This window comes from Acanthochromis polyacanthus, chromosome 8 (assembly GCF_021347895.1).
Source record: "Acanthochromis polyacanthus isolate Apoly-LR-REF ecotype Palm Island chromosome 8, KAUST_Apoly_ChrSc, whole genome shotgun sequence".
In the NCBI taxonomy this organism is placed as follows: Eukaryota; Metazoa; Chordata; class Actinopteri; family Pomacentridae; genus Acanthochromis; species Acanthochromis polyacanthus.
The window spans coordinates 14464093-14489879 of NC_067120.1; the positions used below are offsets into that span (position 1 = coordinate 14464093).

The following is a 25787-nucleotide window of genomic DNA, read 5'->3' on the forward strand; positions in this document are numbered from 1 at the left end:
TTCTAGTGGGTTCAGGTTTATTAATAGTTTTCAATAATAAAGAGAAATAAACAATTAGTCTCTAAACATGGCTTTCAGGTCCACACAATTGTTTTTTCTACTACACAACCTTTTTTTTCTGTAACAAGTACACAAAATATTTTAAACAATAAAAAGCCTTCATTTTTCATCAAGTTAAATTAACGTTTCAATTTGGCAGATCATGAAATACAAGCCGACTGTTGCCGTTTTAATGGTCAGTTTCCTCCCTTTTAACTGCAGCATGATGAACATGATTTGAAGACTCGTGTGAGATGGCATGAGAAACTACAAGCCGCATAAAAGTGCAATCTACCCACTAAATTAGCCATAAATTCAGCTATAATAGTGTATCTGAAATGAGGTGGAAGGACTGAGATAATGAGGTGGCTAACGAACGGGACGAGGAAACATTTTTAGAGAAGATAGCAGGAGCTGATGGAGAGTCGGTAACAGCAGTCTCTGCGAAAATGCAATCGCTGTTGACTATCCGTGTTTTTCTCTTCTCTTGTTACGGCTATTATAAACCGGGCAAAACAATTTCTCAGAAAACAAACAATCCTGCAGAGACGGAAAAATGAAATGTGGTCACACAGCTGCCGTTTTCATTTGTAACTGCTATGAAGGTAACAAGACTTTTAGAAATAAAGATGTTTGGAGCAGCAGCTGTGGTTGGTTGTATGCTCACAAACATGCCATGTTCAAGAAATGAAAATATGGCTTTAAGAGTGATGACAGATTCACTCAGGGTTCCAATTTCTCTGATTCAGACCACAATAGTGCTGACAAGCTGCTGTGGCAGCCATATTCTCCACTTCATAAACAATAGAGAGGAAACAAAGAACAATAGGACTCTCAAAACAAGAGCATGTGGGTGAAAGATTTTCTCATATAAAACGCTGACAAAGCACTGAAGTGCCCTTAACCAAAGTCATATATACAATTCTTAAAAAAACAAAAAAAACAAACAGATGACATAAGAATATAAAAAGGAACAAAAAGAAATAAAATATTCACTCAACACATCATACTCACACTTACTTCATGCACAACTGGTCCTTTTTGAAGAGCTACCGGTTACCAGTCGTACACACCCAAAAGGAAGTCAGAAACATGATTTATAGACTCTAACAGATGATGGATAGCGGCAGGGAGGAGGAGGTGGTAGCGGTGGGTGTGAACGAGGGTAATATCAGGGCTACTGCCTACGAGGAGCTGACGACAGAAGCCAAAACCTTCACCACAGAAGCCCTGCCCTGGGCCTTCCCTCCACCCTCTGCACCAAAAATACCAGATGTAGGATCACAGAGTGGCATTAATCCTTCAGATGGGTCTAACATGCACCCACCCACACTCTCCCGCTTCCCTCTCATCTTCCTGCCTTGCAGTCAGAAGACGCCGAATATCACTAAAGTGCTCTCTCTACCACTATGTTAAGCGCTTCACTGAGGTCAGTCGAGAAGAAAAGACGACATATAAATGAACATTTGCATAGTATCAAACCACAAAATTCTTCAGCGTCCACCAAAATATTAGAAATGTCTCCTTAAAATAAACACAAATGATAAGACAAAGATAAGGTAACTTGTCAACTTAGGTCCAACAAGTGTGTCAAGCTTAACTGAGAGTGCGTGTGTGTGTGTGTGTGTGTGTGTGTGTGTGTGTGTGGGACATGTGGGGTGTGAGAAATTTGCACAGCTGCGAGGACATGAGAAGCTCAAATGGTGGCGACAGCTGTCTTAATTTGTGTTGGTAAGAATGCGAGGCAAGGAGAGAGAGGGAGACTCCATCCATCTGTGTGTGAAGTGAAGCTGCTCTGTCCTCAGCTCAGTACTTCGGTACTTTGGTATAATCCTCCTGGACGACGCTCTTGCACAGACACATGGAGAGGATCATCCCGAGGAGCTGGAAGAAATGGAGTTGTCAGCTTAGTTTTCAGAGCCGAAACTGACCATCGGAGCATCCAATCCAACATGCAGGTGTTGAAGCCGACGAATATAAATACATTTGCAGCACATTACAATTTCTGAAGTCTGTCCTGGAGTAAACTTTTTCTTTTAAGTTGTGTGTGCTCACTAGGCCTGCTGCTAAATATTAGCATAATTACCAGTTAACCTGATTTTTCTGTCTTAATTATTTACTTTGTGTGTTTTCTGACAATTTTTGTGTCTTAAAATCAAAACTAAATGCTACAGTCTATCTAAAAAAACACCCCCTTGGGATTAATAAAGTATCCATCCATCCATCCATCCATCACCATAAAAAGACAACAATATCTTACCACACTCAAAGAGGAAACTTTGGTATAAAAGGCCAACTTTTCAAGCCATAACATGATAGATATTCAACAAACATCTTACAGCTTCTCTTTTAAAATGAATCTGAAGTCAGGTGATGGTTAATGTCTGCTCACAGATACCTCCGCTGTTCCCTTAGTAACGTGATCCATGTTTTTTTAATTTATAATAACATAGTGCAAAAAACAACACATGATTTTTAAGGAGTCATGTACACATTTAGCTAGCTGTTTCCCTCTGTTCATTGGCTGAACCTTAGTATTTAACAGGACAACATGAGTGGTAGTAGACAGAAGAAATGACCAAACTCTTTAAAAGTACAGCATAGGGATCCGCTGATGACATTTTTTTGCAGGTCCTATACCAAAACTGAATACTAGTAAAAGTAAACACAGTGATGCAAAATTACAGGTGATTATACACTAACGAAAACATACTTATGAACACTAAATTCCACTTTTGGTAGCCCTTGTGTCGTCCTGCGGGTCAAAATTGATTTTAAAGTTTGAAAATGTGGGGGGAAAAAACCTATATTTTCACAGCAAAAACTTCAACATTTTTGGGAAATTCGCTGGATTTTGGTTGATTTTTTCCCCAAAAGTTCTTAAAGAAAATAGTAGAATTTTTACTGATATATATGTAATCACTCTAGATATTTTTAGGATTTTTTGGAAGATTTTTATTCATTTTTTGAAAATATTTACAATTTTATTTCTTGCCAAATTCCAGGATTTAAAAAAATAAAACTTTCAAGAGAAACTTTTAAGGAATTTTCTTCCTGAAGATTTTGCAAATGTTTAGAAACTTGGGGAATTTTTTGCTGAATTTTTGGATTTTTTTCAGACAAGGGAACAGTATTTTTGGATGCCGTAAATGAAGACAACAGGAGGGTTAATAGTTTCTCCCAAATCCTACAAACTGGTTAAAGAGTATATTCACTAGGGGGCAGATAATGGCGTAATCAGCATCCTTGGAACGTTGGATCTTATTGTGAAACTGTGGTGGAGTTCTGAACTTGCTTTCTGAATGTGCTAAAATGCATCTTGTGGAACTGGTGCATGAATTTCTGATTGTGTGTACAAGCTAGACACCCAACGCAGGGCAGGTGATGCCGTCTGCCCTGAACATGTACTTAAAAGCAAGCATGTTGGTGGTTTTAGGGTAACCTCTCAAATAATCTGAACATGAAGAAATGGACACCGTACCTCCACAACTGCCACACCGACACAGATTCCCAGAATAACTCCACAATTGTCCAGGAGCCATTTCTCCACGCTGGTTATGCAGCCCTACAGGAGAGGACAAGAGACGGGGAAACAGAGAGAATGAGGTCAAGAAAGGCATGAAAAGAGGAGGGGAACTGCAGGCCGACAAGCAGAGAGATGAATGAGTACGTGATCCCAGCCGGACATGAACAGAGCCTTTTGAAAACACAACTGTTGGCTTTGGACCGAGTCAGTCAGGGAAAGAATAACAGGACTTAGCCGAGCTGAGGAAACTGGTCGAGAGAGTGCAAAGTTTCTGAAACATGCAGACCAAACAACAGAACAGTGGAGCTTTCCCGGCGCTTGAACAAATCACACGGCACAATCAGCTCGCCTCGGCCGTCAGTATTCACTGCGCTGATTACGCTTGACCACGGTGCCACGCTGAGCTGGCAGACAAAGTTACACAACACACATCAAACTGAGTTACGTAATGATTAAAAGGTGTGAAGCCTGTCGGAACAATGCGGCCATGCGGCAGCATCACCAGATAACGACGACACCAGATAACAACGAACACGGTCTGGATAAGATGTTAACACATACGTACACCTCAGAGGGGCTGGAAAACATTTTCAGTACAGAAGACAGAACAGATTGTGTCAGCTGAAACATCCAGTAGACAGAGGAGGAACGTAAGGGAAAGTGAATTTACTTAGTTCCTGAACTTAACTACCCCTATTAGGTACTTGTACTACTTTTGTAGTTCAGGTTTGTAACACTCCTACCTTTATTCACTTCAAAATCTGAATTATTGATCCATTAAACTACTCAGAAATGCAAAAAATGAAATAAAGAGCAACATAACATGAATGCTTGTTACATGTAAATGCTAATGAAACCATAATAATATACCAGCGAAAAGTATATAATAAGTACTTTGAATGAGGCTGTGTTGCAAATTGAGGACTTTTACTGTTGATTGTGCTACTAACTGTTTTGGACTTTTACATAAGTTTCAATGCAGTGTTATTCTGTGATATTTCTATACTTTTTACAAGCAAAAGATCTAAATATTCCATCTACAACTACAATTTGAAATTTAAAGTATGAGACAGAGACACAAGACTTCTCAAAATATTTTAGCACTCACTGTCACGTGCAGCAAAAACTGTCAGAAAAATACTTAACCAGTTAACTTGCCAATCAAATGGAAGGAAAACAAAACATTAAATGCATTCCACACATTAAGTGCATTTCTGTGTGCAGTATGTGGACCACATCACGGCTTACCCCTGCTAAAATTAAACAATGTTTTAGGAAAGCTCATGTCGTTGATATTTGGATGTATTTTGGAATACTGCCGCACTCGTGTGTAACGCATTCATTTCTTCTAAGGGTTTCTTTCACTGTCTTTTGCACTTTAGAAGTGTAGCTTGTCATTTGCCTTTAAGTTTATTCAGAGGTCGTAATCCACATTGTTCTCTTGTGTTTGTACAGCAGAGTCAGTACACTTAGTTTGTACCGTCTACTGTCATGTGAACGCAAAAAAAAAAAAATTAAAAGTATTCACTGTTGAGCCTCTCTCAGCAGCCGCCAAGGCATGGAGACCAAGGACAGAGAGATGCTGCTCAGCATATGTTGGAAAAAGCAGTAGAACACTTTGTTGGTGATATTAAACATGATCCGGAAAGAAATACTTCAGATTCAGTTTTACAAAGGCAAGAATAAAAAAATCAAGTGATTTTCCCAATGGTATGTAATGTATTATGCCTTTTAAATCACACTGAAGCATGGATCTTACATCAATGATGGGCTAATTTACACATGATTCATTACGAAGAAGATAAAGAAAAATAGAAACGCATTGCAAGAAAAGGAACACATTGCTAGAATTTAAGACACCTCTACCAAAAGTTCACAAATCATGTTTTTAGGGAAGCTCGTGTAGTTTGCCTGTGTAGTATCACTTAAAAAACACTGGGACTGAAATCTAAACACTGAAGAGATAAAGTGACAACTCGTCTGTGTAGCGATGAGTCACAGATGCTCGTCAAATAAAATTAAAATACAGCCAAAACCTGCACTGATGTCTCTTCTCAGAAAAGATAAATAGTTTGATCTGAACAACAAGGCAGACTGCAGACTATCTGAATGCATGATTACAATAGTTTTGAGCCTGTACATAGCTACTACAGAAGCAGCATTTTTATGCAGTGTTCTGTACCGTTTGATAGACAGGTGGATCTGACAACAGGTGCTCACACAGGCCCACACTCTTCACTTCGGTGCCAGGCAGCGATTCGTTGCGACAGGAGCAGGAGTAGAGCTTGGTGCCGTTACTGATCAAAAGGTTCTGAGACCAGTTGCCTGGACCTGTCCATCCGCAGCATTTCATCTGGTGATATGAAAAAGAGCGATGATGTGAGTCACAAGATCGAGAGACAAAGGAAAACCACAGAGGACGGAGTGAAACAGTACAAAAAAAAAGACACAACAAAGAGAGGAGAGAGAGAAATAAACAGGAACATAAGATGAAGACCAAACTAGCAAATCTATTGGCTCAGTGAATGAGCACTGCAGTGTTTGAGACCAATCTCTTCTTGGCTGCTGCTTCCAGAAGGACCAGAAGGAAAAAGGCTTGGCAGGAAAGAGGGAGAGAGAAAAGGTGGAAGCAGATAGGGAAAAAAACAGGCTATAGGCTGATTAGTTTAATGAGTCAGTTCTTCCAAAGTACAAAACAGACTTAATATTCTTTCACTTTCCTCTCATGGTGCCTGATCGGTTTCAGTTTTATAAACTCAGATTCAGACTCCATCTATGAAACCTGCTGCTCCCAGAAAGCAATGGAAGTGAGCAGAATTGTGTGTGTGTACCAAAAGGCTTTGAAATTTGAAAAAAACTTAACGGCAACATGTTTTTCCAGAAACAATGTCTCAGTTACTCAAATAATCCCCAAACGTTGCAGTCAACGGTTTTCATAGGGAGGATTTCCAGTAGGTCCTGTGAAAACTGTCCACTCTGATGTCTGTGGATCATTTAGAGTAAGCGACAAACACAAGTGACACTTCCCAATGCTTAGAGCTCACCAAATTAAATTTCATTATCCTTCCTTTGGGTAGTGGCAGAAAACATCAATGAAAGCTCAAATGCACAAAGTGAACATTGCCTCAATGACTAGACAAGATTTGGGATAAATAACAAAAAGTTTTCTTGTAATTTGGGGGAAAGGACTCAAAAGTTGAGTTCACACTGGGGCCACCCATTCTAAAAACAAACACACTCAAGTTACTGGAAAAGTCACTTCAGATAATAACTCAGTTTATGAACACACAGTCTTATGAAAGCATGGGCAGTGCAGGACATGGGTTGTTTTCAAAGCAAAGAGGCATTGATGGATCCAGCAGTGCAAAATGTCACTTTTATTACAAGTGACATTTTTGTTTTTATTTTAAACGCTGTAGCAAGATATTTTCACGGAATTAGACTCCAGATCTAAAAAATGTTTTTTTCTGCAACTGGCACACACATTTGGTAATTAGTTCTATGTAGAAAATGTTTTGCTATCAGTGCAGTCTATCATCCCTGTACATGGATTCAAATTGCATCACACACACATGAGGGATTCAAGTGATGCAACATGCAATCTAGTATTGCTGTTTCTGATTTTATCTAATGGATTCTAGTCTCACAATTTACTTTCACTCCTTTACTGCAGAGCTGTTTAAAACTTAATTTAAAACTGATGCAAGCTTAACATAGCTGCTGCTTCACATTAAATGCATTCCACTGGTGAAACATGGGCTTGCTTTCATTTTAGAGCAGTCACAGGCTTATTCCCAAGCAAGTTTGGGGCTGAAAGCAGCTGTTCATAAAAACTGTGTCTACAAAGCAAGTCATTTTCATTTTCAGCCAGTGGACTTTTTTTTAATCATTGCAAAGGACTTTGTAACAAGGAGGAGCAGCACAATGAGCTGATAGATGAAGAGCTGCAGATGACAGACGGCACAATTCCAACTTCTCAGCACAGAACAAAACTTTCCTGTGCTCTGCTGCTGTGTGGAAAAAAAAATATTTAGGGTGTGCTCAGCATGAACTCAGATGGGTTGCCGTTTACGTGACAGAGAAGACAATTATTGTGAAATTATCTATTGAAAGGAATGGAATTCATCATCTGCTGCACTGTAAATAGACAAACAAGCAACTCCACAACTATTTTCAAAAGGTGATCATAGATGTAACCACATCAGTTACAACCGACACCTTATGGGCTGTAACGTCAAGCAAAGGACTAAGCATATTTTCATGATTTCAAATAACTTTAACTCAATAAAGCCAGGTGTTCTTTTCTGAGTCATGGATAAGTCAAATAAACACACTGAAACATGGACTCACCGTCTTCTGAATGTAGTCCCAGGTGTGCTCTGTGGTCCTGTTCTCGCCGGTGTAGTTGATGATCAAGTCCTTTATGATGTTGGACATCTCATGTTTCAACTGGAAAGGAAAAACGGAAATAATAAATATCAGAGAAGTGGATAAATACACGTGTGTTCATTTTCAAATGTAGGGCATTAGAGCCTTCAAAGGGTTGAACATTAATCTCTGGTGTAGGGCAGAGAAACTGTGTTGAAGACGGGAAAACAAAGAGCGACACAAAGTCTTTTCCCAAGATTTTATATCAACATCTGAACTTCATGTTTCTCAGGCCAAAGTCGGTAATACCCTATGAAGTCCCTTGCGAGGCTGAAACACTGCACAGAAACAGCTTAGCAAAGAGAATGACTCCGTGTTTATGTGTGGAAGACCACAGACTGGTGGCAGGGATGTAGCTTCTGAGCTCTGCAGGAGAAGAGTGAGCGCCTCACCCTATTCTGGGAAAGGGCACCACCCTGCCCTGTGGTGAGCCTTAAACACAGGGAGTGTGTCGCAAGCTGACATACGTGCTATCACTGACACACAAACACACACACACATACAAGCCGAAGAGCTAACAGCTGAAACAGCCTCCACTTTCGTGAGTCCTACAGTGGTGAGGTTTATCAAGGAAAAGGCTCTTTATGTCCTGGAAGAGAATGGCTGTGTTCAGAGTCAGGAACCGGTCTGAAACGTTGGTGTGCTCAAACAGAACACTCCCTCTGAGACAAACAAACGCGGCTTGTTCAATTATTGAAGGCTGAGTCCTGTATTGATTTGACCTCTTATTTGATATAAAAGGTTTTAGAAGTAAATAACACATGTGAATTGTCACCTGTATGCAGTAAATGATCCATGTATTAAAAAAAATTCAATTTGATGTTTGGATGTACTTTGGAATACTGCTGCACTCATGTGTAATGCCTTTTTTTTTTTTTTCATGTAAGGCAGGGGTGCCAAACATACGGCTCGTGGGACAAAGCTCCCCCTGGGCTTATCTATTTATCTATCAAAGGCATCAAAAATATTATAGTTTTGGTAGTTTTTTTCACAAATAGGCTGAAAATGGTGATTTCCATCTGTAGGGGCAGTGTGTCATCAGACACATGAGTAGAACCTGATTTCTGTCCCTGGGGTGATAATTACTGTCTTAGATAAGGTAAAATTAGACAGGCCAATTAAATATGACAGCAGCTTCAGCTTAGTCATTAAGTAAGAATTTGCGTGTCCTCTCTCTCCCTAACACACACAAAAAAAACCCCACACCAACACCTAGTGGGGGGACATAAATGACAATAGAAACATTCAATGCAAGAGTGTGCGTGCCGCTTCCTGTATAGCTGTCATAAATCGTCTTCGGTTCATCTCACTTTCTACCAGCATCAAAGTCACACTGGTAACAAACTGACATCCTGCCACTTTCCATTCGTTAAACAATGAAGCTGTGTATCGTCACAGGATGCAGGGGGTTCCCTCATAGGTTTAGCTAGGACCTACATACAACCAGCCACAGCTTTGAAGGGAAAAGCACACGTACTCAGTATACCTAAACTGTACAAACTGTAGGAAGAGTGGTGGGAGGCAGAAAGAGAGCGAACCAGGAGTTAGAGGGTGAAAGAAGGTCAAATTAAAAAATAGAATAAAAAGTGAGAGGAAAGTTCACTGTAGAGAAAGGAGTACAAATTATACAGACGTGAAATTAAGAAATGATGGAAAGGAGACTGACAAAGTACAAGATGGCTAGTGTCTTACCCGATCTCTTTGGAAGTAGATAAGAACTCCAGCAGTGATCTGAGCAATGAGGATGAGCAGGAGGCAGGTGAAGTACTGTGGGGAATAAAGGGAAATGTTACAATACAAAGCAACATTTTACAATTCATGCTGCGAAAACTCTAAAAAACAAAACTGCTAATAATATGAAATCGAATGAAAAAAAACATACATCAGCTATAATCTGTTGCTTTTCTTTATTTTTTTGCATTAGCTATGTATGAAGTGACCTAAGGAGAACTATTACAGGAACATGTTGCTTCTCTCGGTGTTGCAGAGCTTAATGGATGTTTGGCCACTAACTTGATTGTTTTGGTTCACTCTCAACACACTTACTCTATTTACTCTACAGGCAAAATACACAGTTAACAACTACCTAGGCTGATTCACTAGCTGTAGAGTGTGGGCCGAAATCTCCTCCCACTCTGCTATCTCTGTGTTACCATCTTCAAAATCCCCGTCACTGCACGAAAACAAGACCGCAGAAACAGGCTAGCAACCAACCACACTGATAATTCTAAGTTTGGATTGTGCACTAAGGCAGCCATGCTAGTTTGTTTCAGTGAACTATACATTTTAATCACAGAGCTCATCTCTCTGCATGCAAATGTTTCACCAAAACAATTATCCCATGACTATTTTGCAGAAACACTGTTGCTGCATTCATTGTTTAGTTCCACTCAATATGTCTGTGATTGGATTAAATGACACAGAGCCTGATATTTTGCAACTACGGCAGTACAAAATGCTCAGGATTTGTGGGACCAGCAGCTAACTAGTGCACATAGTAGAGCATGGCTGATTTGGGGCAGCCAAAACAAATATTCACAACTTGTTTCTGCTACCACAGAGTGACATTGTTATCGCCTCCACAGCCTTATGTACGTCTGCCCTGAGTGTGCATGTCTGTGAGAAGGTGGGGGGGGGGGGTCTACTGCCAGCTGGTCACTGTCACTGAGAGAAGTAGGTCATGGCAGTTCTTCGGTTAACCCCTAGCAGGTTTAACGCTGTGGAGGTCATGCACCCATCCCCGCTCTTGTTGTACCCCCTACACTTCCTCGGCTTTATCCCCATCGCCCCCTCCCCTCGGTAAATCCGCACATGCTGCGAGCCCCCTGCCCCACACATTAGCGGAAACGCTGAAGGGCTTTACTGTCAGCAGGAATCTATCATGTGTTCTTAGCCACGCCTGAGAGCTCAAGCAGGTGCATTAAGGTGAATGTATCACGCAAAAAACAAGTGCAGTTTTTGTGCATTGAATGGCAGTTTTTCCTGTCAACAAATACTTGCTCAAGGAGGGAATTGTTGGGTTTCTCTCTTTAACACTGTTAAGATCATGTCAGATCTTGACTGGACTCTGTCAAGTGCCTGGAGATGACTAATGTTTTTTTTTTTGGTGCAATGCATATAAATAAAACTAAATCAAATTAATTCGTCTTAAATGGCAGCATAAAAAATGTAAAGTATGGTAGGCATGTCCTCTGAGTAGAACAAATATTTTGTGGGCATTTTGTGTTTTTATTATGATACTAATTGTGCAAAAATTACAAAAGGAGTGAAGAGAGACACAAGGATTAAGTCTAACAGGGGACATTACTCATGATCAGCACCTTAAACATCTGAAAAAAAACAGGGATTTTAAAGCTGAGTTAATTTTTTTTGTTTTTTTTGCTTTTCTTGTCAGTCACAACAGTCGGTTTCTGTGTGGTCATGAGCGGATCATGATCAGATATTGGATTAGTTTCACAGATTCTGGTGAAGGGTGTTAACCCCATGTCTGCCTCTTAGTGAATAAAACCAAGCTGTAGCATTAGAGCTCAAAGTCAGTGTAATTCCTCACCAGACCCAGGAGACAACGGATTTCATAGATGGCTCCAATGCACCCAAAGAAACCCATGGCCATCGACAGGGAACCTACTCCGATAAGGATGTACGAAGCCACTTTCACAGTGTGCGACGATTCCTCTGGAGAAGACAGAAAAGCACAGGTGGAGTTTAAAATACACAGAACCACTGAAGCATACGCATCTGCTGTAAGACTGAAATATCAACATCTGTAGTTGAATTCAGTTTTTCACTTGAGCTGAACTGGTTGTGCCCACTAACAAATAAAACTCAGTTCGGCCTCATTGATATGCAAAACCATTTTGTTACAGATGGTGACAGCAGACCAGAATTTTTTTCTATGGTAAATTGAGATCATGCAAATACTTTTCTCCCCAAAAGATTATGTTAATACAGCAGGCCACTAGAGAGAATTGGACCAGGACAAGTCAACGTGTGGTGAGATTAATTGATTTCTCTCTTTGGTATGCACAGAGGGAGATTTAAGAGGAGGAGGGAAGCAGGGACTGAAAATGAAGATTGGAAGGTTGGAGAGGAGATAAACTGGAGCCATTATGTGACTGTGTGTTATCTGGGCTGGAGGAGCTCCAGAGAGTCAGAGCTCGGTCTGCAGATGAAGCCAGGATCTGAGCTTTGTGAAACTGCTCCAACTTATTCCTGGGCCAAGCAAACCAGGCAGAGCTATCAGATAACTCACTCCCAACCATGTGGTGAAGATGCTGAAAGACTGCGGCTCCACCACTGCTGCTCTGATATGTGTGAATATAACGCAGTCCTCCTTTCTGGCATGCTCACAAGAAAGCTGATTAGATGCATTTATTTATAATTCCCATAACATATTAGATGATGATTCCTTGTGCTCACATAAAGCACGTTCTTTGGCATATGTGCAATGAATATTAATTACCCGATAGATTGTAAAAGCGAGCCGTCTTTCCAACTACAACACTACAACTGCACTTCAGACTCTGTACATGAAGAAGGTCAGCTGGTGCTTACAAAACCCTTCATTACTTTAAGAAACCCAGAATATTTTATCATATGCGCTCATTAACATAGGATACAGCCTGCATTATTATGGAAGATGAAAAAGCCCAGATGATGTACTTGCAAAAAAACATGTAAACCATGTTTCGCACATACACGTTGCAGCCTATTAATTAGAACGGTGAGGATGTACTCAGAATAAACTTGTAAAAGAACACGACTGAACGCGTGTACATTGCTGACTCTACATGAATCACCACAGCAACGTATGTGCCGTGGTTTGAGAATAATTGAAAGCTAAAAGTACTTGCCTCAAACTTACGCAGAGTGTTTATGTGGCTACAGGGCAGCATTTAAAGCGAGGCAGACCAGCGCACTGTATGTTCTATATCCAGCACTACGCTGAAACATGTCATTTCAGTCCCCCCACCACCTTCAAACACACACAACCAGTATCTGCAAAGGCAACAGATGTCTGCAGGTTTCTTTAACACACTAATTACCTGGAGGATTTGGGGACATGCATGGAACACTTTAAATAGAAGTCTGAAACTGCTAATAGTCACACTACCGAGGCTCTAGCTACTAGCAACAACAGTGACAGAAAGTTGTTTTTTTTTTACCTGACACTGCATGATCTACAGTACTCAAACTACTGTTTCACTACACTGATTTACGTACAGTGTGGCTACAACAGACCATCAAAATGTTTTTTTCCCATGCAGATGAAAAGCCACCATCTAGGATTATTAATAGTGGCAATTGTAGTTGACATGGTGTGTGGTTTATTTGCAATCCAGTGCAGCATGCACCTAAGAGTTTCAGGAAATGAAATGCAACATGAAAGCAACTCCAAACTAATTATCTGTTTTGACCATTTATGGCTACATTTTAAATTTATAGATCAAATGTTTCATCTTTCGTCCCCTAGCAGCTAGCAATAAAACACGTCATCCACTCTGTGCTATTTTCAACATACATTCTTAAAAGCATATCTTTCAGAACAACAAAAAAATGAAAAAGAGTTTCCTCTCAGATCCTCTGCAGGTGTATCAAAGTTGCAGAGCACCAGATATTGTACTCTACAAGCTTCCTGCCTTAAAGCTAGCATCTGTGTTCCTCTGTGGCATAACTAAAACATACAATTCTCCTGCAGTCAGCATGTGTTTTCCTGGTTACTGTGCTGTTCTGTAGTGTACTATGGCACGTTTCCATGTAGGTCTCTGCTCGATATTCTAAAATAGTTCCCCGAGTGGTTTCCTTGGAACTTTCCATTTAAACGGGAAAGAATTATGGTGCCCTTCAAGAAGGCTGCTGAGAAAAGAGGGAGGACTGTTTGGGTATTGCAGGTCCCTCTGTAAACATGACCAGAGCCACACATTCAGCTTGCATACTGATGGTGAAAAGTCATGGTTGACACTACGTCCAGAGTGAAAATGTAAACATAAGTAGATCAACTTTGTGCTGAATTTGAGTTTGTTATACGTTTAAATGTTCCAAGTAAAAATCATTTTAGTACCAAGTTCTCTTTTTCTGTCCTTGTGACTTTATAAAGGTTTCTGAAATAATCTTAAGCACATTTCCAAACAGGGTTCTGGCACACTCACTAGCCCACATACCTTCTCTCCAACTCTGACTTTTGTTCAAGCATGAGGCAAGCTGTGCTTTGGCAAGCACCAGCAAGATAAACTCAAGGCATCGTGTCGCTGGAGCAAATTGTAAACATCACAGTAATGATACAGTGGTGTATACAGTAAGGGGAAGATGTCCTTTCAACAAAAAATAAAGACGGCCTGAAACCACAAGATTTTCATATTTTTCCTGCCTGAAGTCATTGGGACAGCTGCAAAGGCCTTGCCTAATATAACTCAAAGAATGGAAACTGAAAACACAGAGATCCTGTTTATGGTCAGGCAATGGTACAACTTTGGAGAGGAGCACATAGAATCAATAAACAGAGCTGCCTGCAGCTTTTTGTTCTACACAGTGGTAAAAGATTTCCAGTGAAGTTAGAAGTCCAGGGAGGAGCTGAGCTTGACCCCTCCTAGGTACAAGAAACAAAAATATATGTAGGAGAGAAGGTCAATCCAGCCCCTCAAAGGAGGAACATCCTGAAGGTATTAAGGAACCGTGCTATCTTTGGAGTAACAGCTGGATTATCATAACAATAGGCTAGGGCCTGGCATACATGATGGATACTGCACCTCTTCCATTTTGTGGAGGCCTTACAAGAGATAAGCAAACTCAGCTCAACAACAACCTTGGAGTGTTTCCTCCTATGTTAGTGACCTCGAGAGCTGAAATAGGAAGACAGGACATAAAGTCCGCTCTAGATGGTCCCCGTCATAACTATAGCATTTCTACAAGCCATCGGTCAAAGTATCAGAAAAACTCCTGTCTAAATAAAGATTTCTTCAGCTCTACTTGGCCTTCAGACATTGGCCTGTCTCAGTATCAAAGAACAAAAAAGCAAAAAAACTTGGTCCAGCAACAAACAATTATTTTCATTTGTTCTTCAGGTTCTTTTCTTGTTTAATCCGTTCATGTTGTGTGAACTAGCAGGAAGAAGTGGAAAGTAACATCCCATAACTGAAGATGATGATGATTTGCCTCGTCTGACCAATAGTTCAAAAACTAAAGGTAAACAGTTTACAATAACGCTGCTGCTTACTACACTTTTGCTGTCAACTATGTTAGAGATTAGTTCATAGTGAAAATAAAGTTAAAAATTGAAACTATTTATATTATTTAAAAAAAAAGTGAAATAACTGCTTCATTCAAGTTAATTTTATTTTGACAAACTATGTTATTGCATAGCACAACACAGTATAAAACAGAAACAAAAAATTACATGTTAAAGTGCAAACTGTGGGTTTAAAATAGCGAATGAAAATGAGGGACTGTTTTCTCGGTAATCAGTAAAACTCCAAGAAAACCCAAGTTTACATGAATACCTTAACAAAGTGAGGTGTGTATATTAAAAAAAGAGGAACATGCACATATTAAATATGAAATCTGGATTTTCACGATGCAGAGCAGCAGCTGAGATGTGACTGTTGACTAACATTTAGTCTTAACGGACTGCATGTTGTATGGAAAAAAAATACATGTGAGCACAGAGAGTAGGAGAGAAGCAAACAAATAAAATACGTAGTAAGTTGTAGATAAAGCATTAACTGCCACAGCACTGAATAGCTACTGAGTTTTCTCTACAGCGGCTCATGCAGCAAACTTGTGCTGCTGCTGCATGCAATTCAAACTTTGCACAATGTATAAACCAGCTTTTTATTCCGTCACAATTTGAAGTACTCCCATGCTTTCGTAGGTTTTGAAAATTTTTACACTGAACCAACTCAGACTCTGTTGAAACCACAATTATCAACGGACAGCAGACCAACGACTGAGGCCAGAAAAAAATGAGGACAAAATGCCACAACTATGTAGTAACACTAAAGAAAAAAAACTAAGGCACAACAAATTGAAATCAATAAAAACATTCCTTAACACACATCGGTGTACTATTTTCAGTGTCAGTGTTTTGATTATGTCAACTAACTGTGGTAGTCCTATTATACAATCATCTGAAACACAGGAAAGCAACAAATTTCCACATTTAAGAGACAAGAACTGGAGAATGTGTGGAAAATTAATCAATTACCAATAATTAAAAATAGTTGAATGATATTAACTGACTTTGGATAAAAGTAGTAAATCTCAGTCCTTTTAGCTTGGTAAAGTGGTGCAGCTGACTATGAAATCCCCATCATATGCACATCTATAGGACAGAGGATTCAGAGTTTAACTGAAGGCAATACTATGTTCAACTTCCAACATGTTCTAAGTTGCCAGATAATAAATTGAAAGAATTTTTCTTTATAACCTTAGAAAAACTGAACTGCTGCTCTTGGTAATACTCCATGTGGGATGAATACACTGAGAGCATTTATAAAGAGATTTATGGCAACTAAGAGTTTCCATCCGTGGTTCCCTGTTATTTTTTTTCAGGCTCGGCAGGACCTGGGTTTCATTATGCTTTCTCAGGTGACTTTCTGTTAGATAACCTAAGCTAGACACATTGTTGTCTGACAACATGCTTTTTGGAGGTTTGGTGTCTTTTAAACTGTGCAGCATCTACAAATAGATCTGTGACAATATCTGTGAGGGTGGGGGATTATATCTATGCACCTCTGCCATCTGAGGAAACATAACGAGAAAGTTCAAAGTACAAGTCTGTGGAAACTGTGGGGAAATAGAACTGCTATTTTCCAACATAAGATGAAACAACTCGAGCTTCCTTGGTAATCAGCAGGCTGTCACATCCCCTGACGAACTCACCCCCCACAGATGTGCCTGTCAGTGTGTCTGTATGTCTACAGGGAAGCTTTTGCTTGGCTGAGAAAGTCCTCAAGTTTCATCTGTGAGTCACATTTTAAGTTTAGTGTGAACATCCCTTTGTTATTCCTTGGGAATGAGCCCTATGGGATACAATCCACATAAACTGTACAGAGTAGGCCAGTGGTTTTAAGATTGGGCATATTCTCCTATCTCAATTTTCATGTCCAAAGTACTCAGGTCAAAAGAGAGTGTTATCACTCTTGAATGTGTCAGAAAGGCAGTGGGTGTATCTCAGTGTTACCAAACTTACGTAGAACAGCAATGAAGCTCTGGTTATCGAAGAGAACCCACAGTCCAAATCCCATGATCAGTGCTCCAAAGATCTGTGGAGGGGAAATAGAAAAAAAAAAATCAGGAACAAAATCTCCAAGACAGTAAAACACAGAATCTGTTCTGGCATATCTTAAGCAGAGGGGCTTTTTCTGCTTCCTTGCTCTGTCCCATCTGGGACTAATCAGATCCAAACTCTTCTCTCTTTCTGCTCGTCTCATTCTCCAATAACATTTATGTGGAATGAGGATGTGGAAAGGAACAAGAGAATCACACTGCTGGCATTTTTTTTTTCCACAATTAGCACCCAGCTTTCAATAAGGCGTTCAAAGAAAGTAACAGAGTTAGCAAAGGATGGCAGGGCAATGAGATGTGAGAAGAATCCACTTCTAAACTGGAAAATCTTGTCACTGGCATCTGGAAGTCTCACAAAATTATCAGATTTACCATATATACCCTTGCAATAAGGTTATGAAGCTCAGAGTGCTGATATAATTAAGCAGGCATTTGTTTAGAAGTTGTGGGGTTCCGTAGCGGGGACCAAATCCTCAGATGAGAGGCTCTGTTGTTTCATCAGCTTCCTGCTTGCACTACTGCCCCTCCCCAACCCCACGACAATAATTAGAGCCTTGGTTAAAAACTGTTCATTTAGAGAGACTGGTGAGCTCCGGGCAGTCATCATTAGCCCACCACTTCCTGCCTTCCCCTCACCTCCCATAGTCTAATCTGTCCACATGGACAAACACTGATAGAGGCACACACGCTTCCTATTAGACACCATTTGAGTGTTCACATCAAAAGGTCTGCATCAGGTTTATGGCTGCAGACTCATTGGAAAGGTCTGGGCATCCTCACAGAGTCAGCTTTAGGAGTCCAGGGTTTAACCAACTCCTGGACTTTATGTTGTGGCCAGTGTAAGAGAGGAGGAAACAAACGGAAACCATCTGCTGTTGTTTAGGCCTGACTGCACTGCAAAGTCTCTTGCCCCAGGCACAGCCACAGTAACATTTCCCTAAGTATCGCTACTTACATTTGGTGCTGTTTGAATAAAGATATTCATTCAAATAAAAACCTGAAAGATGCGAGACAGCTCCCAATGTGTCATGAGCGTCTGATTCAGCTGAAGCGGCACAGCATATCTATCTCTATGCCTTACATAAACAGAGCTGTAGACAAAGCGGAAGCCATATTACATGATTTTGACATGCGTGCGAAAATATTGCAGCACGGAAAACAAATTGTGATGAAAAAATGTGATTACTTACAAAGAAGAGGAGGTTGAAGAGGAATAGAAAGTACTTGGTAACCGTGATGCATCCTTTCCCCATGGTGGTGCTTCTGGAAGGCAAAAGAGAGTTTATTAGCAAAATTAACTTCAGAGGGCAATATCGCAGTATGGTGTGGGCGTGAGATAAAAAGACAGACGTAAACAGATTCAAGAGGGAGAAAAGACACAATAAAAAAAAAAAAAAAAGCACAGACAGTTAGCCTTGAGATAGCCCTGCCTTTATAGCGAGAGAGCCGTAGAACAAGGGCACAGGAAAATCTGCACAGTTGGATTCCTGATTAAACAGCTTTAATCTTCAAAGCAAAAACCCACAGCCCAATTCATTTTCAACAGCCAAATTTCTCCACTCTTAAACAGCCCAGCCTCCTCTAATCCCCACTTTTATGAGACAACAATCATCCACTTGTTTAGAATATTAGCTTTTATAACAGCGTGTTCACATATACAGTTGTATTTTTCACCAACAAGTGAAACCACCCTGGTTTGAAAGACTGGAGGAGAGACCACCACAAAGTTGTGAGTGGTGGAGCCATGATGACTGAATGGAGACCATGACAGCTCATGTGGTTAGGTGTGCTATTGTCAGCACAGGAAGAAGGAAACTAGGCCTATCTACACTGTATTTACTAGCAACAACAAGCTTGGTTACAAACATTGTTTTACAGTCAATGTTATAAACTATTTCAAAAGTAGCCAGTATAAAAAAAAACACGTTCAATAGGTTTGGCTCACGTCCTATGACTAAATGTGAATCAGACCCTTGAGGCGACACTGTAACTGTCTGACATTTCAAGTTTGAACATGTTACAGTGACGTCTGCGCTGCTTTACAATCAATTCACCTCGCACTCCTTGTATTTTTGTGTTTCCTACACATGTGACGGAACTTTTCTGTGAGTAACATTTTCCTTTGAGAAAACACCTGTAGACCAAGTGAGCCCCACACATACAGCAGACTTTATGAAACTCTCTTGGCAACATGATTTAGCCTGCCTCTCACGAGTCCAAAGAAAATATTTACCATGACCAGACCTTTTTCTACACTGGGAGCACTGAAAATATAACCAGCCATTGTGGTTATTTGAGCAGCCTGAAAATATCCCATGAAGACAACTCCCCATGTATCAGATGACAAGCTGCTCTCTTCTCCCTGTCTCTTTTACATAAAAACTGTTGGCTCTTTCCGGTAGCTGAATCTAGAACGCTGCACAATCAGGTATATTTTTAAAATTAAGTACACTACTTATTGAAGTTAATAACCACCACTTGATGTTCGTTGTGGCATGAATCTGAATATAAAAGATACAGTTATTTAAAACGCCTGATATTCTGCAGCGTTTTTTTTAAGAATCATTGTCCAGGTAATTCTGTTGTGTAACTGTAAGAAACTCTAACTTTTTGTTAAAACAAGCAGGTCACACTAAAAACTTCAACACTTCACAAAGGCTAAAATGTGTAAAATACTTCCGTGCTACCTTTAAAATACATAGAAATAGCATGCAAATAAGGTATTCACTTGGCTTAATCTCTCAGTCACATCTAACTGACAGACATTTATCTTCCTCTTTGGTGCGTCTGTGTACACGTGTAAATGAAAGTGAAGCAATAATATCACAGCTGCCATTAACTTTTGTCTATGTTGACAACAGGAAATGAACTGCAACCTAATTTAAATCTGTCTGTCCTCAAAAAGAACACCTTTCTAAAATGCTGCATTGCTGAGGGAACCCAGTGACTCAGTGTGAGGCCGCTTTGCTGCAGAGTTTCCAGTCGGACTTTTGGCCAGCAGGACTTTTCCCCCGACTCGCTCACTCCCCCGTTTCCTGTCTATCTCCACTGTGCTGTGCAGCAAAAATTCCCAAAAATAGGCTTCAAAAAATTGGTCATGCTTCATCACAATAAACTGTACACTTGTAACACGTGTCTAAAACAAAACAGAGAAATCTTCCCCATAATACTGGTAATATAAATTGTCATTTTTCTTTTTGTGATCACAAAGTTCAGATTCATGGGTAAGAGGGATGCAAAAAAACCTGAAAGTTAAGTTTTGCCGAGTAATATAATTAGAACTTCTGGGAACCGTCACAAGGGTCCAATTATTTAGACTAATCAAATGCAAACACAGACAAAGAAATGCTGTATATGCTTCTGGTCCAGCATTCCTGGCTGGATTTAAGCTTTATGTGGAACACACAATCTGCAGAGTAGACTGACTTTAATATCACAGTTACTAACCTATTAAATGCATCTTATAACCTAAATACCAACACAATTTCATGTTTACAAAACAGAACACAGCGCAAAGCCCAAACCCCACAGCAGATACCCCTGCAAAGTAGATAATCCTTAAAGGAGATTGGTGTCCTTTATGCTTCAATGTTGAGTAGCAGTGCGGATTAAAAAAAGGCTCAGTTATGACAACCATTGTTTGCTGCCTGCAACTCATCCATCTGAAAACAGTCGTTACCAATGCCTCACTGCAACTTATTATATTATTCAAACAACACACTGAATAAGTTAACAGGCCTAGCCCAGTTTATTACGGCCGTGGTGAAGCTACACTCTTTTTGCAGAACTTTTGTAGGAGCTCAAACACTATGCAGGTAAAGTGTAAGGTCATTTTACAGCAATATTTTTCTCTGAACTTAAACAGGCAAACTCAATCACACTGGACTCCCTGAAAGCAAATGACAAATCTGTTCCAAAGTGAAAATAAAGACTGGAGAAGGCAATGGAAACTCGAAGCAGGGCCAAACAGCAATGCCAGCGGTGCCATTATAACCTTGTGTAACAGCTAGAATACGTATTGCTGCTGAAATTAAAAGAGGATTCTAGATGACAAAGTTTATCTGAAATGGGACGGCTGAAGAAGAAGAGATGAGACTCGGGCAGCTACAGAGACCATGTGCAGAACAGAAATCACTGAAAAAAAACTTCCAGTGAGTCACCTGAACTTTCCGAACTCCGTGACCTCACACAGACGTTTTCTCTCCTCGCAGCCCCCAATTCCGTCACTGCGGTCTGGCACAACGTGTTTGAGATGCAGTAAAAGAATAAAAGTGTTGACCTGAAATCAGGGTTTGCTTAATGCAGAAAGAAGCAGTTTAGAAGGACACAGTATAGAGGTGATTATGAAGACAGCATGAGTGGCAGATGGCAGTAACTGTGTCTGTAATGGACCCAGCTTGGATCAGCTATAACCCTGTTGAGCACAAAAAGTGAGGCAATGTGCCAACCTCCCTCTCCCACCTCCTGCTAACGTACTCATATATGACCCACTTACACATCTGTGAGGTCACTGCGCTGGAATGAGCATGCCCACACCATCCTGGTACTATTAAAGACCTTAATACCACGCCAGAATCCTGCTTTAACATCTGCAACAAAGTCATCTATCCTTCTGCACGCACAGGATGTAGCTTGTTGGTATTTGGTGACAAAACTGAATAGGTGAGCATTTTTGTGTAAGAGGAAACGACGTCATTCTGCAAACATTTCGATGAACAGCACTGATGTAAACTCAGCTATGTGAGTAACAATGTAGGGTGAAAATGAGAGGATGAGGGCTGCTGATAACTCTCAATACAAAATGACTGTTTACATCTACAAATGTTGGATTCATCTGGGTCATGGGATATCTACAGTGTAGACAAGCTGGTTCAGCTGGAACATCGGTTGATAAGCCTCAGTGAATTCTGTGAGATGGAGGGGATTTCCCATTTATCAGCTTAAACTGTTTGACAAACTCCCCCACTGGTTGGGTGCCAGGTAATTTCTCATCATTTAGTGGAAATGATGAAGCATCTATGGCAACAAGAACAAACAGATTTGGACTACTATCAGATCATCTTTTTCAAAAAATTAGTCTACACACACAAAAATAATGACACTTATAACAGGCTGCAAAATGCAAAAAACTATTGTGTTTTGTTCTTAATCTGACCAGCCGAAACCAAGAAGCAAACTATTTGTTTTAGGATATCTATAATAACAGACAGAAGAAAACATTTTGATGGGATATAATCAGCTTTCAACAGCAGGGGAAATCTTTCTGACTTATGGCTGATTTAAATCACAGAAAAAGCAAACATCACTCTATTAATCACTTGGGTGGGTTATCTGGAAAGATGTGGCTTCATTCATTGAAGTCTTACAGCGTCTAACTCAGACTCAAGGAGCTCAACTGCACTGATCTAAAGCAGCGTAGTCGAGCAGAATAACTGAATCTGTTAATAATTTCTGAAACTAAAACTAAAGTACAGAGTAGAGGCTATGACAGCTGACAGTAACTGAGAGGCAAATAAAAGTTGCTTGTTTCTCAAGGTTTGGCTTCTCGGATACTAATTTCTGCTTGTAAACCACAGAATTGCTTAAAAGCTTCCAGCTAATGCAGGAGGACCCTGTGGTAACCGAATGTTACCTAGAATTTGTGTGGCTCACTCACTGCTTCCTGTCAGTTTGCCTCAGTGCAGCTTATAATCAGGGCTGTTGTAGCGAGCTCCATAGCGGAGTAACCAAGGGCCTAATGTGGAGAGGACCACCCAAAGCCTGGAATTAAAACACTGTTTTCATCTGAGCTGCCTCAACCCTCTAAAAAGTGCAAATGGTTTAGCCCACTCAAAAACTGTTCTGCAAATACAGCGATGCACTAATGTAAGGAAAAACTACTACATGGAAAGAAGCCAAGACAAAGTTTTAGTACAGGCAATGTTTCAAAAAAAGTTTCATATTATGCAACATGTTTTGCGACCAAATATTAGAACACTGAGCTTCCTGATAAATGAAGCAGCACTGCAGTCAGTTTCACAAAGAGCCACAGAGTGAACCAGCTGCAGGTTCATTATCACTATTTTCTCATCGTACTGACACAGTGAGCTTGCCCTTTAAATATTTTCAAGTAGCCATTTGCAAAAATAATATCAAACAGTCTGTATAGTCTAGATGTTTCTCAAGTAACACATTGAGACATGAGCAGCTAAAATGCTGCTAAAAACAAACCTTTAGCAACATCAGGAAAATAAGGCCAAGTTAAGATTTAACATGACTCCTGTGTTAATATCAGTCAATCAGTCCGAGAGTGGAAGCAGGATCTACTCGTAAGATTTCAGTTTTACTATTCATGCCACCTGTTTGAAATATTGGGTCATGCTTTTAGCATTTAGTTTCATTATGTTGCATCAATTAGTGCTTCCTGACCAACAGTAAATCTGTGTGGTTCTCCTTTGAGTACAGGTTCCTCTCTGGAAAAACACAACTTAACATCCTGTAGCGAATTGACGCATTTTGACCACATGCAAGTCCAACAGGTGGCAGTTTTTGGCCAACTCTTCAGGAACTTCTGCATACAATTTGCTTTTCTGAGAAGAGTCTTTGAGTTTCTCCCGAAATTTAGCTCATATCCGTATCGACTTTGTTCGGATGACCAGGCAACACACTTGTTCTCAATTGTGTTCGTTTGTTGTCACACACACCCACTCATGACGGCGATGTTGTCATGATTCCCATTCAGGCCCAACAGGCATCGGGTACTTGCTGTGAACCAATATTTTAAGTTTGGAACCAACCTATTTTGGCTTGAAATGCAGAGAACCAGTTAAAAAGCCCCACATGTTGCAACAGATTGTGACGGCACTTGTTGGAAACTAACTAAACACTCCAGTGAGATCGTAATTGATTTCCTTTTATTCCAAAATGTAATAAAAAGTGGACTTTCTACCTTTGTCTCAGGGTATAATAAAGACCTAAAACAAACAAACAAAAAACTGTGAAGGAAACGACTCTGCGGTGAAACTTGACGCAGTAATTACATGAGAAACAGAAAAGTGGCCGGAACGTGTAGAGATTTTAGATTGCGAACTTCCTCAACGCTCGTTCCTCAACAATAATAACCCAAATCAACACTACGGATATATGTGTTTGCTTTAGTTCATTTAGATATTTGTACAGAGGTGACAGAGCATACATTAAGAGAGGGGAAGGTGGCCCATGAGACTGTATGGGCCCCAGATTTTAGGACTACACCACTGCTCACTACTGTGATATTTGGTCACCTGTCAAGCTTGTGTCTCACTGTACCCTCATTTAAAATATAAGATCAACTTTTATTTTTATTTGCTCAAGTATATTACACATATTTTTCATTTATTTATTTAGTTTAAAAGTTGATTTCACACTGTACATTCTCTGAGAAGGGTTACATGAGATGAAATCATTACAATTTCACTATAATGGTAGCTACTAAGCTACTCTTGAAGATACATTAATTCTTTAAAACCCACAGCAGAGAAACAACCCCATATAAAAAAAAAAAGGTGAAAATATAAATGCCACACCACTTGTTAAAGCCACTAGCAGCTAGCCCAAATAAAGTAAAGAGGTCAGCTCTGGACAGGTTGCAGCTGTAACGTTACACAGAATTTAAAGTCTGAATTATTATTTGTATGACTAATAACTCTTAAGTGTTATCAGTGGCAGAGTGTAGATTAAGCACAGCATTTCATTTATTTGCCCCACATGTATAAACGAAATGAAAAGTTATCTACCAACCTCATTTTGTTAACCCTTTCACATGCTAACTTTTACAAAGAACGTTAGCTTCATGCTAGCTAATACAGCTAGCTAACTGCGACAATTAATTAATTTTCGCCAAGTTTAGCATAAACTCTGTCATTAGAGATGATTCTACTGGCAGGCAAAGTTTATTTTAAGTCAAAGTAGGCTACGATTAACTTACAAAGTCAAGTTTCCATCTTCTGCCGACGGTAAATCTTACATTTTTACTCGCTAAATACGTGCAAACTTGATTAAAACTTACTTAGATTTGCTCCCAGTTGTCTGAGGTCTCGGTTCGTCTTCTCCGCTGCTGCCTGTGTGTCTCAAGAGTCTGGTGAGAAACTGAATGTGTGTTTGTCCGTGTCTATCCGTGTATGTGTGTGTCTGGGAAAATGTTCACACCCCCACCATGTGGCGGCAGACATTTAACCCTTTACTGCCCGAGCAGAGTGTCTGTGGAGCTGGAAACAGGTGTGTTTACCTTTAATAAGCGCGCATCTAATGTAAATGTGAAATCAGCATGACGAGCTTTGTTGTCGTTATACCTAAAAACACTTAATCATCCCAAAGGAACAAAGCGTTTCCTCTTCATCATTATGAAATCACACCATTACCTCTGTTATCCATGACTGCATGTTTTCAGTTTACTAGAATATATTGCAAACTAGCTCACAGGTCCCTGTAGCACCACAGAAATATTACTTATCCCACTCTGTTTTTTTTATGTGGTTGCAGCTGCATTATGCTT

General features: G+C 40.1%; 1 protein-coding gene across 1 annotated transcript; it reads right to left on the minus strand.

The window, feature by feature from the left end:
* cd82b (CD82 molecule b) lies at nt 1-25431 on the minus strand. The gene is made up of 9 exons (XM_051952412.1): nt 25302-25431; nt 18466-18538; nt 17181-17253; nt 11544-11668; nt 9686-9760; nt 7916-8014; nt 5748-5918; nt 3521-3604; nt 1-1923 (listed from the first exon to the last, which is right to left on the minus strand). The coding sequence occupies exons 2-9, from the start codon at nt 18526-18528 to the stop codon at nt 1846-1848; spliced, it is 768 nt and encodes a 255-aa protein (XP_051808372.1). The 5' UTR covers nt 18529-18538; nt 25302-25431; the 3' UTR covers nt 1-1845.
* Nucleotides 25432-25787: the final 356 nt, after the last annotated feature.